This window comes from Myotis daubentonii, chromosome 8, assembly GCF_963259705.1.
Source record: "Myotis daubentonii chromosome 8, mMyoDau2.1, whole genome shotgun sequence".
Taxonomy (NCBI): domain Eukaryota; kingdom Metazoa; phylum Chordata; class Mammalia; order Chiroptera; family Vespertilionidae; genus Myotis; species Myotis daubentonii.
The window spans coordinates 42,243,253-42,259,869 of record NC_081847.1 but is presented as its reverse complement, the minus strand read 5'-3'; the positions used below and the strand labels follow the sequence as shown (position 1 = coordinate 42,259,869).

The 16,617-nt window shown below is 41.0% G+C and overlaps 1 protein-coding gene across 1 annotated transcript in view; it reads right to left on the bottom strand.

Moving 5' to 3' along the window:
- Positions 1-1,196: 1,196 nt before the first annotated feature.
- Positions 1,197-16,617, bottom strand: part of ONECUT2 (one cut homeobox 2) — a 67,217-nt gene continuing 51,796 nt past the window's right edge. The window contains exon 2 of the mRNA XM_059706188.1: positions 1,197-16,388. Coding sequence (XP_059562171.1) covers positions 16,102-16,388 — 287 coding nt within the window. The 3' untranslated portion in view covers positions 1,197-16,101. The remainder of the gene's footprint in view (positions 16,389-16,617) is intronic.

Genomic DNA, 16,617 nt, shown 5'->3' with positions numbered 1-16,617 from the left:
TTCTTTTAAGTCACTATGGTTTAGAGTGGCATTATATAGCAAAAGCTAACTAATACACAAGTGTTTGAGGTCAAATCTGATTGGTTGGATGGGACCTAAGTTTCAGTATATTTTAAAAGCTCTCTGGGCCCTAGCCAATTTTGCTCAGTGGATAGAGGGTGAGCCTGCCGACTGAAGGGTCCTGGGGTCAAGAGCACGTACCTCGTTTGTAGGCTCGATCCCCAGCTGATCCCTGGCCCTGGTCAGAGTGTGTGGGGAGGCAACCAATTGATGTATCCCTCTCACATCAATGTTTCTCTCTCTCTCTCTCTCTCTCTCTCTCTCTCTCTCTCTCTCTCTCTCTCTCCCTCTCTCTCCCCCCTCCCTCTCCCTCTCTCTTCCACTCTCTCTAAAAATCAATGGAAAAATATCCTCAGGTGAGGATTAACAACAACAAAAAAGCTCTGTGGGTGAATCTAATGTATATTCAGAATTGAAAACCACTGTCTAGAATAAAGGCACTTAGTACTTCATGAACTGAATTATAGACCAAAATTTACCTAATAGAACTCCTTTGAAGCTTGGGGATATTTAAGTTTAAAGCAAATAAAAGAATTTTTTAATGTATTAACTCAGAGAAAATAATAAGCCAAGATGTGACCTATACTAAAAATAAAAATATCTTCAAAATACTTTTTGACAAAAAAATGGAAGGGACTTTAGACATAACCTATCCCAACCTAGCCTTGTTGGAGAGACTGAAGCCCGGAGAGTTCAATGGCTTACTCAAAGCCATATAACTAATTTGTGGCACAGCTTAGATTCCTGGGAGGCCCCAAATTTGTTTGTTTTTCTTGATTATTCTATATGGTGGCAATAGTGTGATCCTCTTTTTGCTTTAGCGCATGTGAGCTCATTTGAAATCTGTACAAGGATAATTTTAGGATAAGTTATCTCTAAAGTTTTAATGGGTTAAGAAAAAGGCAGTCTTACGGGGACATCCTTAACCATTTGTGATGGTTAGCATGAATGAGAGATTTGATTATAAAATCTGCCTTGCATCCTGGCAGAGGGAAGAGGTTGCAGTCCTACCAAGCAGACAACTTTCCTGTCCTTTAAGGAACTACAATGGGATGTAGTTTGTGGGGGGGGCGGGGGGCACGGGGAAGATGCTTCATCCTTTGCATGAAAAGAGAAAAAAGCCGACTGAGCCATGGTCAATGAATGAAAGCAGTTTATTTGACATTAATTGCAGAATTTACAGCACTACCATTTAATGATAGGAATAAAAATAGAAAGAATCCAGTGTAAGCAGTGTTGCAGACAAAACATCAGGGTGTGAATTAAGCAAATTGAAAATGCAATTAAAATTCAAAGAGATCTTTCCCCAAACTGGGAGCTTATCAGAGGGTAAAGAGCCCCCTTGCTAATGGTATGTGATCCTCATCCCCAGCAGAATTTCAGGGCAGCCACTGAATATATTCCTCGTTGACCATCCCTGGGAAATCTTTCAGCACAGTCTGACTGAACATGTCTGAGATGGGGCAAAATCTAGGTTATACTATGCTTTGGAAGTTTAGCTCAGAGTAAAAAGAAAATAAGAATGTGGATGAACTAGGGTTCTCTTTTTCAAAACAGAAGTGAATGGCAATTTGAGGGGCATGTTTTCCTGATTTTAAATATGAGAGGTGATGTCAAAGAGATTGACTAAAAAATGAAAGTTTAAGGTTCCCTCCCCCACTATGATTTTCTTGGAAGTAACATCTGTAAAAGCCAGGAACTGGGACCAGAGATGTGCATGTGACTTTGATCTCTTGTCCCCTTGGAATCTGGATAGAGACCCATGGAAAGGTGCTGGATTTCTACTAATGGCTGGGTTTCTGGAAGAACTGGCCTAGAAGCCATGTGGCAGAGCATGGGCTGTCACAGGGAAGGTTCACCACCGTGCAGCCATTTCCCCAGGGCTTAAAGGCTCTCTTCTTTCCATTTTAAACTTTAAACAGAGCTGGGGCAAATTCTTTTCTTTCCCTCTTCCTCCCTTCCCTCATTTTAGTCCTCTTTAAAATTATAAAGTTACTACCAGATTGGAAGCAAGGATTCAAGCCCACAGGCCAGCATGTGAACTAAAAAGGACGGACTCAATCTGGAGATCAACAATCAATGAAAGAAAAGATGCTGGAACATGTTCTCACTTTGGTGGGAGGATGGTTTCTCTAGTAAGAATTCATTGACCAAGAAAGAATTTACAGTTTCTGTACTAACAAAATGTTAACATGGGAAAAAAGATCAGAAGAGGAAGGATGGAAACATAAAAAAGGCCAGGCTCTTTCTCTACAGTCCAGAAACACAGCTTCTTTGAGAAAAGCAAAGGGTAAAGAAGAGAATTAATTGAAATGTTGGTCAACCCTGAATTATCTTTGCCCGTGAAATTCTTTGGCACCTAGACCAGGGGAGAAGAGACTGGAGAACTCTAGGATTGGAAGCAGGGCAAGGGCGTGGGGAGAGAATAAGATTTGGTGATTGGAGATATGAATTGGAAGAGAAACCAGAGCCAAGATTATGCCTTTTGCCCTGGATGGTCCGTGGGTCTGTGGGCCAAAGGGTCCGGGTTCAATTCCAGGTCAAGGGCATGTGCCTGGGTTGCAGACTTAATCCCTGGCCTAAGTCAGAAGATGTGCAGGAAGCAGCCAATTGATGTGTCTCTTTCACATCTATGCTTCTCTCTCTCTGTCTCTCTCTCTCTCTTCCCCCCTCGCTTCCACTCTCTCTAGAAATCAATGGAAAAAGTATCCTTGGGTAAGGATTAACAACAACAAAAGATTATGCCTGTTACCATCTCGGTCTCTGCCTGCCAAGCTCAGATGTTATCATTTTGTCAGTGCGAAGGTTGTCTTCTTATTTCAGGAATTCCAATTTGCCAGATGCCATATAGCCTTTCGTGATAAGAAGTTTGCTGGTACCATTTAGGCTTTTGTAACACAAAATGACATAGTAAAGAAAGGAAATGATTTAGCTTCAAGGAAGTATCTGTTAATGATACAATTACTCAGCCAACAGTCTTTGAATACTTAATCTTTCTCACCAGGTTCCCTGTCATAATCTCAAAACAAAACAAAACAAAACAAAACAAAACAAAACAAAACAAAACAAAACTCCCCCCTTGCCCTAGCCAGTTGGCTCAGTGGAGAGAGCATCAGCCTGTGGACCAAAGGGTCCCGAGTTCAATTCCGGTCAAGGGCACATATCTTGGTTGCAGGCCTGGGCCCTGGTCGGGGCTCGTGCAGGAGGCAACCAATTGATGTGTTTCTCTCACATCATATTTCTCTTTGTCTTTCCCTCCCTCTTCTACTCTCTCTAAATATCAATGGAAAATTAGCCTCAGGTGAGGATTAAAACAAACAAACAAACAAAAACTTCCCTGGACAGCAAACTGACTCTTAAATTAAGCTAAATGCCGAATTGAGACAAAGCAAAGAGAATGGGAAGAAACCCCAAGCTGTACAGCTTTTTGAAGAGGTCTTTCAAACAGCGGTAAAGTAGGCATTGACGGACCATTTTCTTGGCTGAGTATCTGTGGTTCGGCCTGTCCCCTAAGAAAGATCCACAGCATGTGCAGTGTGCATGGCCCCGGAGAGAGTGGCAAGGCATGAGCGGCAGTGAGGTCTCCTTTTCCTTCTTGTGTTTTTCCAGATCAAAGACCTGGGACTAGCTAAGATAAAAATTAAAAACAAAATCACAGAAAAACCCATCCAGGCCTTGCTTTGTTTTCCAATCCTCTGCACAAATTATAGATGAAATAGCTAAGCCAGAATGCACAGGAAGTGTGATGAGGGCTGGTTTGGAAGAGGCCCCTGGACTGTGGGGACCTGGACCCTTTGCTGTAGTCAAGGGGGAGGAAGACACCCACAGCGATGGCGCAGGGGAAGTCGACAGATGGCTGCCTACACCTTGGCTGGTGGAGCCCAGCCTGGGGGAAGGTGCCTGCCTGCTGGGCCACAGAAGCCTGAGGATTACTACGTTCTCTTCCTGCCTTTTCTGTAAGAATTGGGGCCTGCCTTCATGCTGGCATGTGCTCAAGGCCAAGGGATTCTGGAGAAGTGCTGGGGTCAAGAGAGAGTGAGGTTGGAAAGTTTGGGCCCAGCTCTCTTTAAAGCTGATAGTTATGGAGATCTCTTCCTAGCGCCAACATCGACCCCCCCATGACCTTCTATTTCCCGGGCCGGGCCCACATTCCCACCATGAGAGCAGGAGCAAAATCCAGGCCACACTGAGGTAATCCCACAGTTCTGTGTCTCCAAGGAAAAGGACACCCACGGGCACAAAGCATTGAGTAAAAACCCTTTAATAACAAAATAACATTCACGATGTAGCTACTTCAGTTGTCTGGAAAACTCAGCTTACACTTGATTCAACATATCACTTTCCACAAAGTCTAAAAAAAGAAAAAAAAGACATAGGATGGCATAACAAAATATACCTCGAGTTTCATATGACAAGACTTCGTGGCAAATCCTAGCGGACCAGACCCGTGCGTTGCTTGTAATAAAAAGGGCAGGGCACCTTCATGTCTCAGACATTCCTCTGTTTACTTTGGATGGAAAATGCACTTGGACCTTGTAGATACTACAATACCTGCATCAAGAGGAATAGTTTGTGGGTTTGTGAGTGTGAGAACTTCACTGAAACAAGTAATTGATTCGGTTTATTGAGGAAGAACACATAAAGTTTTCTGGAAGATTAAACACGATTACAATCATTAACTGTCTTACAAAAGCCAACTTAAAATTCTTGTATCCATTCCCATCTTTGGCAGGTTAATCAGGTGGGGGAAAAGACCACCTATTACAAAGCTTTCATTATCACCACCTACTGTATAAGGCCAAAAAAAGTTTCTTTGTGTTATTAAGGAAAATGAATTCCCAGCGTTGTCTCATCAACAGGAAATATGAATGCTCTGCTGTTGGTGGTTTCCAATGTTTTGCATAGCAGGTTGCTGCTTTCCCAACTCTGGGCTGCACTCTCCTATGCAAAGTGTGCTTGGCAGTTGATTTGGCTTTATGTCAACATTTTGGTTTGGGAAATAGGTATGAAACTTGAGAGTAGGGGTCAGAACCGAAATATAAGAAAGAACAAGTTTGCTCAGAACCGAAATATAAGAAAGAACAAGTTTTCATTTGCAAATGAAAAATACTTTTTGAGATCTAGAGCCTCAGATAACTGGGGAGTTTAAACCAGGATGGTTTTCTGAAACAGGGATTCAAAACTTCTTCCACTCCCCATTTAGGATAGATGTCGTAATATTGGGCAGGAAAGAGCAAGTTAGAGTCCTCTTCGACTCTAGGGAAGAAGTACCACGAGATGGCCGCACAGGTGATGTTGTAGGGAATGGTCATCTATTTTTGCCCAAATCACTGGAATAGTTGGTGGAGTTGTCCAGGAGAATGGACAAAACAATAAAAAGCCATAGAATAATTACTGATATAGATGTCATTTGAATTTCTATTGGGAATTGACCTGACAACAAAATACTAGAAGAAACCAAGCATAATCCAAGTGGCCACTCCCAAACAGAGAGTCAGGAGAGGTGAGAGCTGGATGGATTCACATCTCCATGCACATGGCTAGTTAGGTCTGAGGTCATGAACATAAAGCCAAAATAATGTCCTTTTGTGGAGACTGAAAATGCAGAGTTGAGTTGTTTTCAATGCTTGTTTCCAAACCCCTCTTGCACAGCATGAGACAGCTGTGTCACAAGGATCCCAGTTGTGGACAACAAGTTGGCTAACTCAAACTTGGAATGACCAGTCTCATAAAATTTGAACCCAGTTCAACTGACTCATTTTGAAATCCCAACAGATGTAAAGGTATTTTTGAGGTGAGACATCTCCCATGAAAACCAATATTACCACTGCCTGAGGCTGAACTGTGTACATTTTCACAGTTTAATGTATACACAACTGTTCCACAACTGCTAACAAACAATTGGCGCCCATGCATAAATAAAGTCCATTGAACCAAAGGGGAAGGAAGATCTAGTTCAAAATGAAATGTTGCTATTAAGACCACAATGCATCACACTGCTAATTTTTTAGCCTCATGCATAAACTTATAGCACTGATTGGCAGTTGCTAATTATAATACTACACTGTTAACACAGAACAATTAATTGTTCAGACCAAGTAGCACAAATGTAGAAAATAATAATTTTTTTCAACAGAGCAAATGAACACAGATTGTTTCTTCAGCAAAATATGAAACTGTAAACTTTGGGCTCATTCTGCAACTTTCCCCAATCAAGAATAAATAAAATCCAAAGGGGGTAAAAAAAAAGAACATACATTTTTTTTAAGCGCACCTTTTCATCTATTACAAAAGCACAACCTAAAACGTATAAAGCTTTTTTTTTCTTTTTTCTTTTTTTAAATCACAGTTACCAAAAGAAACAGTGAATATTTATTACATACGCTATAATAACATTACTCTAAACACTATTATCTATGAGGTATATCTGAGAAAATTCGGTAAGGAATTGCGCGGTCTGCATTGCCAACATGCCCAGGGTTCGTATTAAAGCTTTGGAACCGTGAAGAACTAGAAAAGGGAGGAGGACGGGGAGCAGAAGGAAGAGACAGAGAGAACCTTTGGTATTAGTACAAATCTTGTTCTTTGCAGGGTTGCATTGCAAAGCACCACAGTACAATAAGCCCACCAATTTACTGTATGGAGGCCCAGTTGAAGCTGAGGTATTCACAGGAAGGATTAAAAAAAGCACAGAGAGGTCCAGACTGGCTAAATCGTTGCTTTGGTTCAAGCAAGGCACTCGTCCCGTGGTTATGTCACACTTTGCAAGTGAAGCATGAGGCTGAGGGGAGATTGCTGAGGAGGGGTCTGCCAATTGGGGATGTTTTCTGTGTTCAGGCTGCCATCGCTCTCTCTAGGTTCCCTCTTGCAGGGGCCCGGTGGTTGGAAGGCAGGGAAGGTGGTGTTTGCTTAGAGGGGAGCACTCTGCTGCTGAGTGCTCAGATCTCTGTTGTGCCTCCCAGGTGTTCCGAGACTTCTATCACCAGCAGGAACTGGGGAAGGAAACCAATGCAATGTGCTGTTTGGAAGGAAGGCCCTACAAGCCTGCCACGTATAGGGGAAGGTTGAGCTTTCAGCTTGTCTGGACAGGAGGGAACGTTTGCAAATCAGTGTGGTGCTAGGAAACCACAGGAAGGGGATAAGTGAGTCTCCTAAAGGCGGTCAATCTGTCTTCTAAATTCCTCTACTAGCTACTCTTTCTCGAGGCATGCGCTGATTGGTCTTTTTCCTTCTTAGCTTCTTTGTCTAAATGGTCCCTTTAAAAGCTCAAAGGTAACCACATCTCTATGTGAAATGCAAAATACCAGTGTTCAATAAAGAGCTGTACAGATGAAAGGTGGGTCTTTGCATATGTCTAAGACCCATTTGCTCAGAAGCTGAGAATGATTCATTGGCCAACATGCAAGTCACTAATGAATGGACCTTAATAGTGACTGAATCATGTAATGCAATTAAAAAAAAAAAGACTAATTTCATGAGTAAGAAGGGAAGAGAGAAGGAACTTTAAGTAATCATTTCTTAACTGGCTTGTCTATTCCTCTGAAATTTTGGGGTCATCTTTCATTTACAATAAATAATCCTTGACGTAAGGCTTAATGTTCTCTCACAAATTCTGTACATAGTTGGCCTAGAAATGAAATATAAACACACACCTACAATTCAAGAGGAAAAGGCAAAAGCTGAACAGCTTACTAGTAAATGTCACCTGTACAAACGGTGATCAAATTCCTTTTTTCTGATACTAACCTAAAATATCCATAATAATTAAACTCAACAGACCACGAACAAACTCTCTCTTTCCACTGAATGAAAGTGTATGTATAGCACACTTTGTAATGGGGAACTTCAATAGTGATCACATCGGATCAATGTGTACTTCCAAGGCAAAAACCTCTTGATGGGCCCTGATATTTCAAGGCTGGCCACTTTTATAGCAACTGACCATATGGGACTTTCTGTTGAGGTTCTAACAAGACACACACTGAAATGCCTCTGACTATTTTTACCCACTGAAAATGTTAAGTGATAAGCCCAGGCCCTACTCATTGCTGAAGGATTGCCACCCTGCTCTTTGCCAACATGTGGCCTGTCTCCTGCAGAGGAAGTGCAGAGCACTGGAGCAGGGGGCCTTCAACTCTCTACATAGCCTTCAACTCCTCCAGGCCTCCGGGGAAGGGAAGTGTTGACTAAATGATTTCTAAGGTCCCTTCTAGCTCTACTGTTTAATGGTTAGAGTTTCTGTGGTCCAGTAATTGGAAATCTTTACTGTTTTAACTCCATAGTAAGGACAAGGTCAGGGCTAGGACTGAAGGCCACTTCCAACCAGACTTCTTCACCCACTTGGCATTGGAATTTAAGGAACCCAATTATAGCAACATCTGAATTTGCATCCTGAACATGTGGCAGGGATGGGGAACAAATGGGAGAAACACAGAAAATATCCCTTCTCCAATTGGCAGCCGTCGTCGCACAGATAATTCTTTCTTTGGGGTATCTGAGCTGTGGCTGTACATACCATACATCAGAGAGAATAGTTAAAATTGTAAAAGAGCACAAGCAAAATGCAGACCGCACAGAGAAAGAAATCTTTGGTATCTTTGGTGTCTCAACACGATTAAAATTACAAATGGAAAAAGTCAGTGAGGTAGCCTTCTTTGGTTCTCACTAGAAATAGAAAGTTTTTCCTTTTTTTTTCTTTTTTCTGCTTTTTTTTTTTTTCCTTTTCTGTTTTGTTGTTTTACACACACACAGAGTTCATTCTTGGAAGCAGCTAGTGTAAGGGTTTCTCTCTTTTTGCAGTTATGCTTTTTTAAAATGTATTTTTCCAGTTTCTGTATAGAAGCCCCGAAATCCAGGCTGGTGAAGCAGGGTCTCGGCTTATGTTTTCTGAATGCACAGGTTCAAGTTGAATAGTCATTGCTTGTCCACAGACTTTGCTCTGTTGTTCTGACCACAAACAAACTATAGTGCTCTCTGTTGTTTTTAAATAAAAAATATAAACTATACAGTGCACCTTTCACAGATGCTGAATAAGTTAAATAAATAAATTACATTAGGAAGGCTCTGCGGGCCCCAATAATTCAAAGGTGAAGTTTGCCTGGTACCAGGTGAGGCTGCGAACTTAAATTAAATAATTTAATAATTGTTATTTAAACTATTTTCAAAGTTAATTCAAGAAGGAAACAGACCTCGATTTCTCTTTTTTTCCTGTAACCTGTGCTTCTTCCCTGTCTGTAACAGAATTTCACTGCTTTATAAAGCAAACTAACCTTCAAGAGATTGGTCTAGATTTTGATAAATAAGCACAAGGAGTAAAATCAAACTAAGGAAGGATGATTAAATAATTACCCACATCCTATACATTTCTGTACTAGAGACTAATTAAATAAATTAATTACATAGCTGGTTGGGTCATAACCCAAAGAGACAAGAAAAAAAAAATGTTTCTTTTGACTGTCTTCATTTTTTTGATGGACAACATTTATTAACCTCTTTCAATAGTCTAAATGAAAGTAAAGCAGGAAATTATAACCCCTAAAACTTATGTTCAGAAAGACCATTTAGATGTGACAAGCATGGAAAAATAATCACCACTTCCCCCTCTCTAGCTAGCGCAGCCCCCACAATACCACGTCACCATTGTCTCAGCCCTGGGAACCAGAGTCCACTTTTTCCCTATTAGTTTGCACTTTCTTTTGCTATTTTTTCCTTCTTTTTCTTTGTTTTATTCTTTTTGTCCCTTTTCAGGTCTTTGGATTTAGCTTTAGTTATGAGAGATCCAGAATAAAGCTATTCAACCGAAGTAATCAAGCATATGTATCATTCTTACACAGATGATTAAATAACATCCAAGGTTTCTTGAAAGTTGAGTTTATCTTGGATGTGCCCAAATGAAGGTAACTCCAAGTGCACACAAGGAAGATGTTGGGATACTTTTCTCCCCCTGAACTTGAGTTTTACGTGTTACAATAAATAATGAAAACAATGTACATTGTAGATGTACTACATGCATGTTAAATGATCATTTAAAATTTATTTATTGTAACAGATGACAGTAGATGTGTATGGAGATGTCTGTGCACACATATCTGTGCACAGTCTAGACACGCATAGGTAATGTGTGTGGCTATCAGGACATCATGAGAATACAAGTCAGAAGATGTATCTAAACCTGCATACATCCAAGCTGACAGACTGTGTGAACTTGAGGCAAACGTATCTACCAAGGTTTATGCTATTTGAAATGTCTGCTGCTAAAAGATGGGGCAGAGTGGAAGACTTCCATGGGATGACCAAACTCGGGGCAATGTGTTTTTTCCTATACACATTATCTCGACTAAAAAGGTATTAGCTGGCTAATTCCAGTCGGCAAACTCAAAGACCTGTAAGGAAAGCTCGGGCTCCAGTTTTAACTTGCCCGAGACTGTCAGTCATTTTGGTATCTGAGAACAAGGAGTATTTTTGGTCCTGTGGGATTCATGCAATTGCCCATCAGCCTCCTTTATAAGCTTTGTGTCTACCTACGTGAAGCTCTATTTTATTTTAATAATTGTTTTTGTATTTATAACGCATTCTGAGACTTCCTAAAACAAATAAACAAACCCTCTCTCTCTCCTGCCCCTGGAAAGAAAAATATCAAGGGTATTTTTGAAAAGAAAATTGGCATTGGGACATCCATATTTAAAGCCAATGTCATTAACTTCTGAGATTCTTACAAATCAGGTGCCCCTTCTTCCTTTAGTAAGAATTTTGTAAGCTTCTCGATAACTAGGATCTCCTGCTCTTTTACGGTGACTTGGTCTTAGTGAAAGGTACCAAATTATTAAGCTAGTCAGTCTCGCAGGTAAGTATCAGAAAGTTATAGGCACCAGCTCTCTCCCTTCTGCATCTGCCGTTTTCCCATTCACTCCTCCTGGTTAGGCTAACAAGTCCAAATCACACAACATCAGCAGCAACAACAACAAAAAATCAGCTCTGATCTGTTAGGAATCATGATAATTATGTTCCCAGTACTTGTGTCTGGGTCTTGGTATAAACTTGGACCATATGTATCATCTCTTTTTCTCTACTTTTTAATAGAGTTCATTATTCTTTAATAACACTGGATCCCAGCCTGTTCTTTTTATATTTTTAAAAACTTTTACTATACAACTTCCTGAAAATCCAAGTTCACTGCAAAGTATATTGTCATGACACAATAGCAATGACACTCACACAGACACCTGTGTAATTCTACCAATATTTTCAAAAGTGGGGAAGTGTCCTCCTGACCCTATCCAGTGGTAAAGATTTTAAAAAATCTGTTCAACTTTAATTTATTGGCATTAATAGGTGGGTGCCCAGCATAGATAAGGTAAAATGATTGATCATTTAAAAGGTATTTATATTTGGCTCTGAAATACATTGTTAGACTTACAAACATGCATATGTATATATACCTGTGTGTATCAGATTTGCCTTCCTAATTTTTATTTTACTTTAGCTCTGAATGAAAATTAGCTTAAATTTTCTAAGTCCATAAATGCCAAGAGCCTGCAGGAAAAGAGATACTACGGAGCCACTGCTCTCATCTCTCCGGAGAAAATGTCAGGCTGGTCCCTTCCCAACTCATTCTCGCCAGTACCTGTACATGGTACAACGTACACACTATTTTACATTTTGGAAAAGCCTTTATTATTGGGGTTGAGTTTTTATTATTGTTGCTGTTTTCCTTCAAAAAATATTGGCTCTTAATAAAAAATTCCTGGAATAAAAGAATTATATTCCCAGAACCAAAATCACATTGAACACACAAGTAAAGAATAAAGAAAAGTGTTTTTCCACTCAATAGCCTTTGGACTTCTGGTGCCTCAAGAATGTGAATTTTGGTTCAGGACTGTCCCTTCACACTGTCCCTTCCATTGCTGATGGCTGAGGCATGCCTGGAATTTTTTTTTTTTTGATTGAAGAAAAGGACCCTAAACTATAACATGACCAAACAATTATTTTTTCCTGAAATTATTAATTTAAAAGTAAGATTTAAAAATGCTTGAGGAAACTCATGGGTCAAATTTCATTACCTTTCAATTTGTAGAGATTTTTTTCCCTTTCAGATTTTTAACAAATTGAAATTCAGTAGGGCTTACAATTTTGATACATAAATATATGGATACACACATGTATTCATGTATGTATGTAAATAATTTTTTAAAACACACATTTCTCTGGTGAGATGTTTATGAAAAGTCCTTGGAGGGGAGTTCTTGGTTTTTTACATTATGACCTCTTCCTCAGGTCACCAGGAACACAGAGGGTGTATGTGACTACCCCTCATTTGGGCCAATGTTGAAATCTCAGGCCACAAAGAGATTTTTGCTCTTTTGGAGTAGACATCTTCCGATGATGGCAGAGGCTGAAATGCTGAGATTAGAGTACCAAAGAATCACTAATCAAACCAAGCAGGCTTGGCTGCTCAATCTACTCTTGATAGAATAACCATTTCCACTGGCCACAAGTCACAAGGAATCATTTGGAAATATGCAAGTTGAAATTCATTTTTATCAACCAATATGGAGCGTTCCCCTGCTGAAATAATACTCTTTTTTGGTCATTTGACAAAGAAGACATGGAGTATGAGCAAGAGACAAAGAGACACGGAAAAGTCCAGGTAGGGTGAATGACAAAAGTCCAGGAGAGTCACAGCTCCATGGCTGCTGCCACTGAGAAGGGAGACCCCCACGGTGGGAGTGAGAAGTGGAACAAGGGACAATGGGGCTCCCAGGGACAGGACCCTGCTTTGTATTTTCTCTCCAGGACTGAGACCCACCCCACCCCAACAACACCATTGCCTTACCCCAGAGCCAGCTGTGGTTATACACAGGCTTGTCTACGCAATTTGGTCATTACCACCCTGAGGAAACCTGATGAACCCACTGCCATGGGAGGTACTTCCCCTTTGAGAAGTCCCTTTGGTAGATCTACTCACCGAGGAGGATCTAGAACACCTGGGACTGGGACGCTCCTGGAGAACCGATTTCTGGACTGGCCTCATCTCCGTAAGTGGTGGGAATGGACCATGGAGCCTTCCCAGAAGACGAGCACCTGACTGGCCCCGGCCTAGTTCTGGGGCGGGTGGGCCTCACCACCTTGAATATGGTTGAGGCATAGATGAGCGATGACTCCAAATTCAAACAAAACTCATTTTCACTATGGGTCCATTTATCAACAGCTTATCAAGCTTGTACTTGACTTTCAACCTTTGCCAGGAATTTTCACAGAAATGTGAATACTCCAAGTCATCCACAATGGTAAACAAACTCTGGGATGGCATGAGAAATGAGCAAAATTCTGAACTGAATACTTAATCAATGAAACACTTGATAAAAACAAGACATGAATTTGGGCAGCAATAATTTTGGGGTTATTACCAATGTCAAGTTGAGTCTATATATGTGTTCATATATTATATATATATATATATCTTTCTTTAGAAATGCAACTTTACAGCTGATTTTTAAAAAGCTAATAGAAAAGTAGAAACTGGCAATTATTTTTACATGTTTCCCCCCACCCCCAAATGAAGCCCTGTTAGGATGTAGCAATCAAATGAGGCTGTCAATTCCTCTATAAACTCTTTGGTTCTGTGGCTCGGGCGAGGATGTGTCACCAAGACCCCTAACCCTGACTCTCACTCCCCTCCCCTCCCCTGATGATGAGACTGAACAAAGAAGGAACCTTAAATCTAAGGGATTAGCAAAGAACATTCAAATGACACTACCATTCTCCCCACTCTGCGGAGCAGAGAGAAGAGAGTCGGTCGCTATGCCAACATCTTAAACTTGGAGTCCATAGAACCTTTTGAGAGATTCCATATTAGGGTAGAAAGCCATAAAACAAGATGAAAGGGAAACAATAAAATCAAATAAATGACCCTTTCCTTTCGTTGCTCAGAAACAAAATTGATTACCTTTATACAGATCAATGGTACTATTAGTATGTTAGCCAGGCAAGAGGAGATAATGAACTGAAACAAAAGGTGTGAGAAATCCTCATCTTTGGTATTGTAGCTGTTGAGGTTTCTGTTGCTCTGTTCCGTGTTCTTTTGAAAAACTGCATAGGCACAAATTAAAGACAATCTTCAACTTTAAGATTCCCGCGTGAGTTGTCAAATGAAGCAGCAGCCACTGAGGCGTTTTCCTTATTTCCATCCTTGTCTCAACCCTTTCTTTCAAATCTGCTTCCAAAAAATGTCCCAAGAGGTCTGTTTGAACACAGTGTGTCTCACTGTATTTTTTTTTCTGGCGTGCTTCCTTCTTCTTGGTGGTGATTTTCATTGATTTACGTATTTACTTATTCACCTTAATGGGACAGTTTTGTTTGTTGCAGAAGTAGGTGCAGAAAAAGTTTCTTTGGTTTCGATTAAGTAATTCATAAAAAAAAAGTCAGTCTCAAGTGTCTGTAAAGAATCATTGCAGCGTTTGGCTTGCTTTGAACACCCCCATGGTGCCCACCTGGGGCCATTCACTGGTAAATATGCACATCATGACCTTCGCAATCTCCCAGAGTTCTGTGGGCGCTCTCCTGCTTGCTGTTGGAAGGTGACAGCCACTCCCTGGGTGGCTTGGCTGATGTCCTTGGCATAGCCTGTCTGCTCAGCCTGATGGTGAGCCAAATGCAAGAGCTGGCTGCCATTTGGAGTTGCAGAGGTTTTCTGATTTCTAAACGTAATCACAGTATATTTAGGCTAGAAAATGGCAAGTAATAAATGTCTTTGGTTTGCAGTATTCTGCTTCTTTGGTGTGCTGTGTTTTCTCCAGTTTTATTCAGCTGTTTTTCTAGGACAACTTAACAATGGAAGAGGTTTAGGACTAGATGCATAACATGTATGGCGGTTTGAATGATTATCTTTTTCTTGTAAGAAAACACTGAAAACATCCCTACCAATGGGATGGACGAGAGAACAACCCAAATCTGAAAGAGTGAGAATGACTTACGTGGTGGTCAGAATGCACAATAGGAGGAACCAGGTAACTAACAACCAAGAAGGATACATTAATGATCTAAAAAAATCTAGATCTTTTAAAATGCTGCATTTGCTCCATGTACCATAACAGTTAAATTGGCCTCCTGAGTGTGCGTCTGCATTATGTACAAACAGAATTTGTAGCAAACTGCAAAATGTGCTTGAAGCCTTATTCCCAATGATTCCCTAATCACTTCCCAATCGGTGTCTTGAAAATCCAGAGGTGGTGAATCCAAAACCTTCCTTTCTTCTCTGTTTATCTTTGTTGTGCTTGATACTTTGAGCTCAAGTGAACTGATTTGTTGTTTTGATGGATCCAAGACCATATTAGATTTACAGGAGGTAAAGAAAAGAAAATTGTAAACTGGACCAACTTAAATCTTTCAAAACCATTCAATGAAAAGATGCCTGAGTTGGAAAAACAGGTCCTTGGGTTTGTTTGTTTGTTTTTAACTTCATATTTAATACTTGTGCTCAGTAATTATCATATCCGATGTTTTTTATGTTATGGCTGTGAACTTTGGTGTATGTGGTGTGATGTGGCTAAGCACTTGGAAATCAAATGAGGTCATTCTGGTTGCTAGAGTCTTCTTTTAAAGTAGCATCTTGGGAGCCCAAACTCAGGCGGAATTCCCACGGTTACTGGTGAGAACTCTGACTGCAAGAGGTTGAAAACCCCCGCAAGTGGGGCTGTTGACATTTTAAGCAATCCTGAGCTTGGTTGACACTACACTGAAATGAACTTGCTCCAGGAAGGCCCCATTTGGGTTCCTGAGATGCTCAGCATGCTCAGAGGACAAAGTCCGGTTCAAAGAGATTCATTTCCAGCTTTCACTTGGGCTCCATAGCCATTAAAAACAAAACAAAAAAGAACACCTGGCCTATGATTACAGCTAGAAGTTTCTTTTCAAGAGAATTGTGCTTTCAAATCACCAGTGAAGGGCCCCAGCTAAGAATCCAGTGTCTTTTCCTTTGTGTTTTCTTTTGGTATGTGTTTTACTCATTTGGAAACGACTTGTGCCCAACTAAGAGTCCTTCCATCAGGCTTTGGTACAAGTGCTGGAGGTGGACGAGGAGCCCCCGGTGCTCAGGTCGTCCTGCCACTTCTCCAGGCTACGGCGCCGGGCGTTCATGAAGAAGTTGCTGACGGTTGTGAGCTCCAGGCCCAGCTGCTGGGAAATGGTGATCTGCATCTCTTTTGATGGGCGCTTGTTTTCCTTGAAGATGGCGAAGAGTGTTCGGCGTTGGAGGTCAGTGAACACCAGGCGGGATTTCTTCTGGGAATTGTTCCTGTCTTTGTTTGGTTCTTGCTCTTTGCGTTTGCATGCTGGAAGGGAAAGAGAGAGAAGAAGGAGAGAGTCAGTCCTGGCTGCTGAGAAGGTGATCCATTGAAAACATCGACAAAGTCAGACAAGGGGATGTAAACTGTTAAACTTTATTGTGTAAATTGCCCAGCTGTCAATAACCAGCCTTCCCCAGTTCATCTCCAGGCGACAGAAGGCATCAGTCAGTGTGCGGAGGGAGAAAGGAGAAGACAGCGGGGCTGTTTTCCAGTC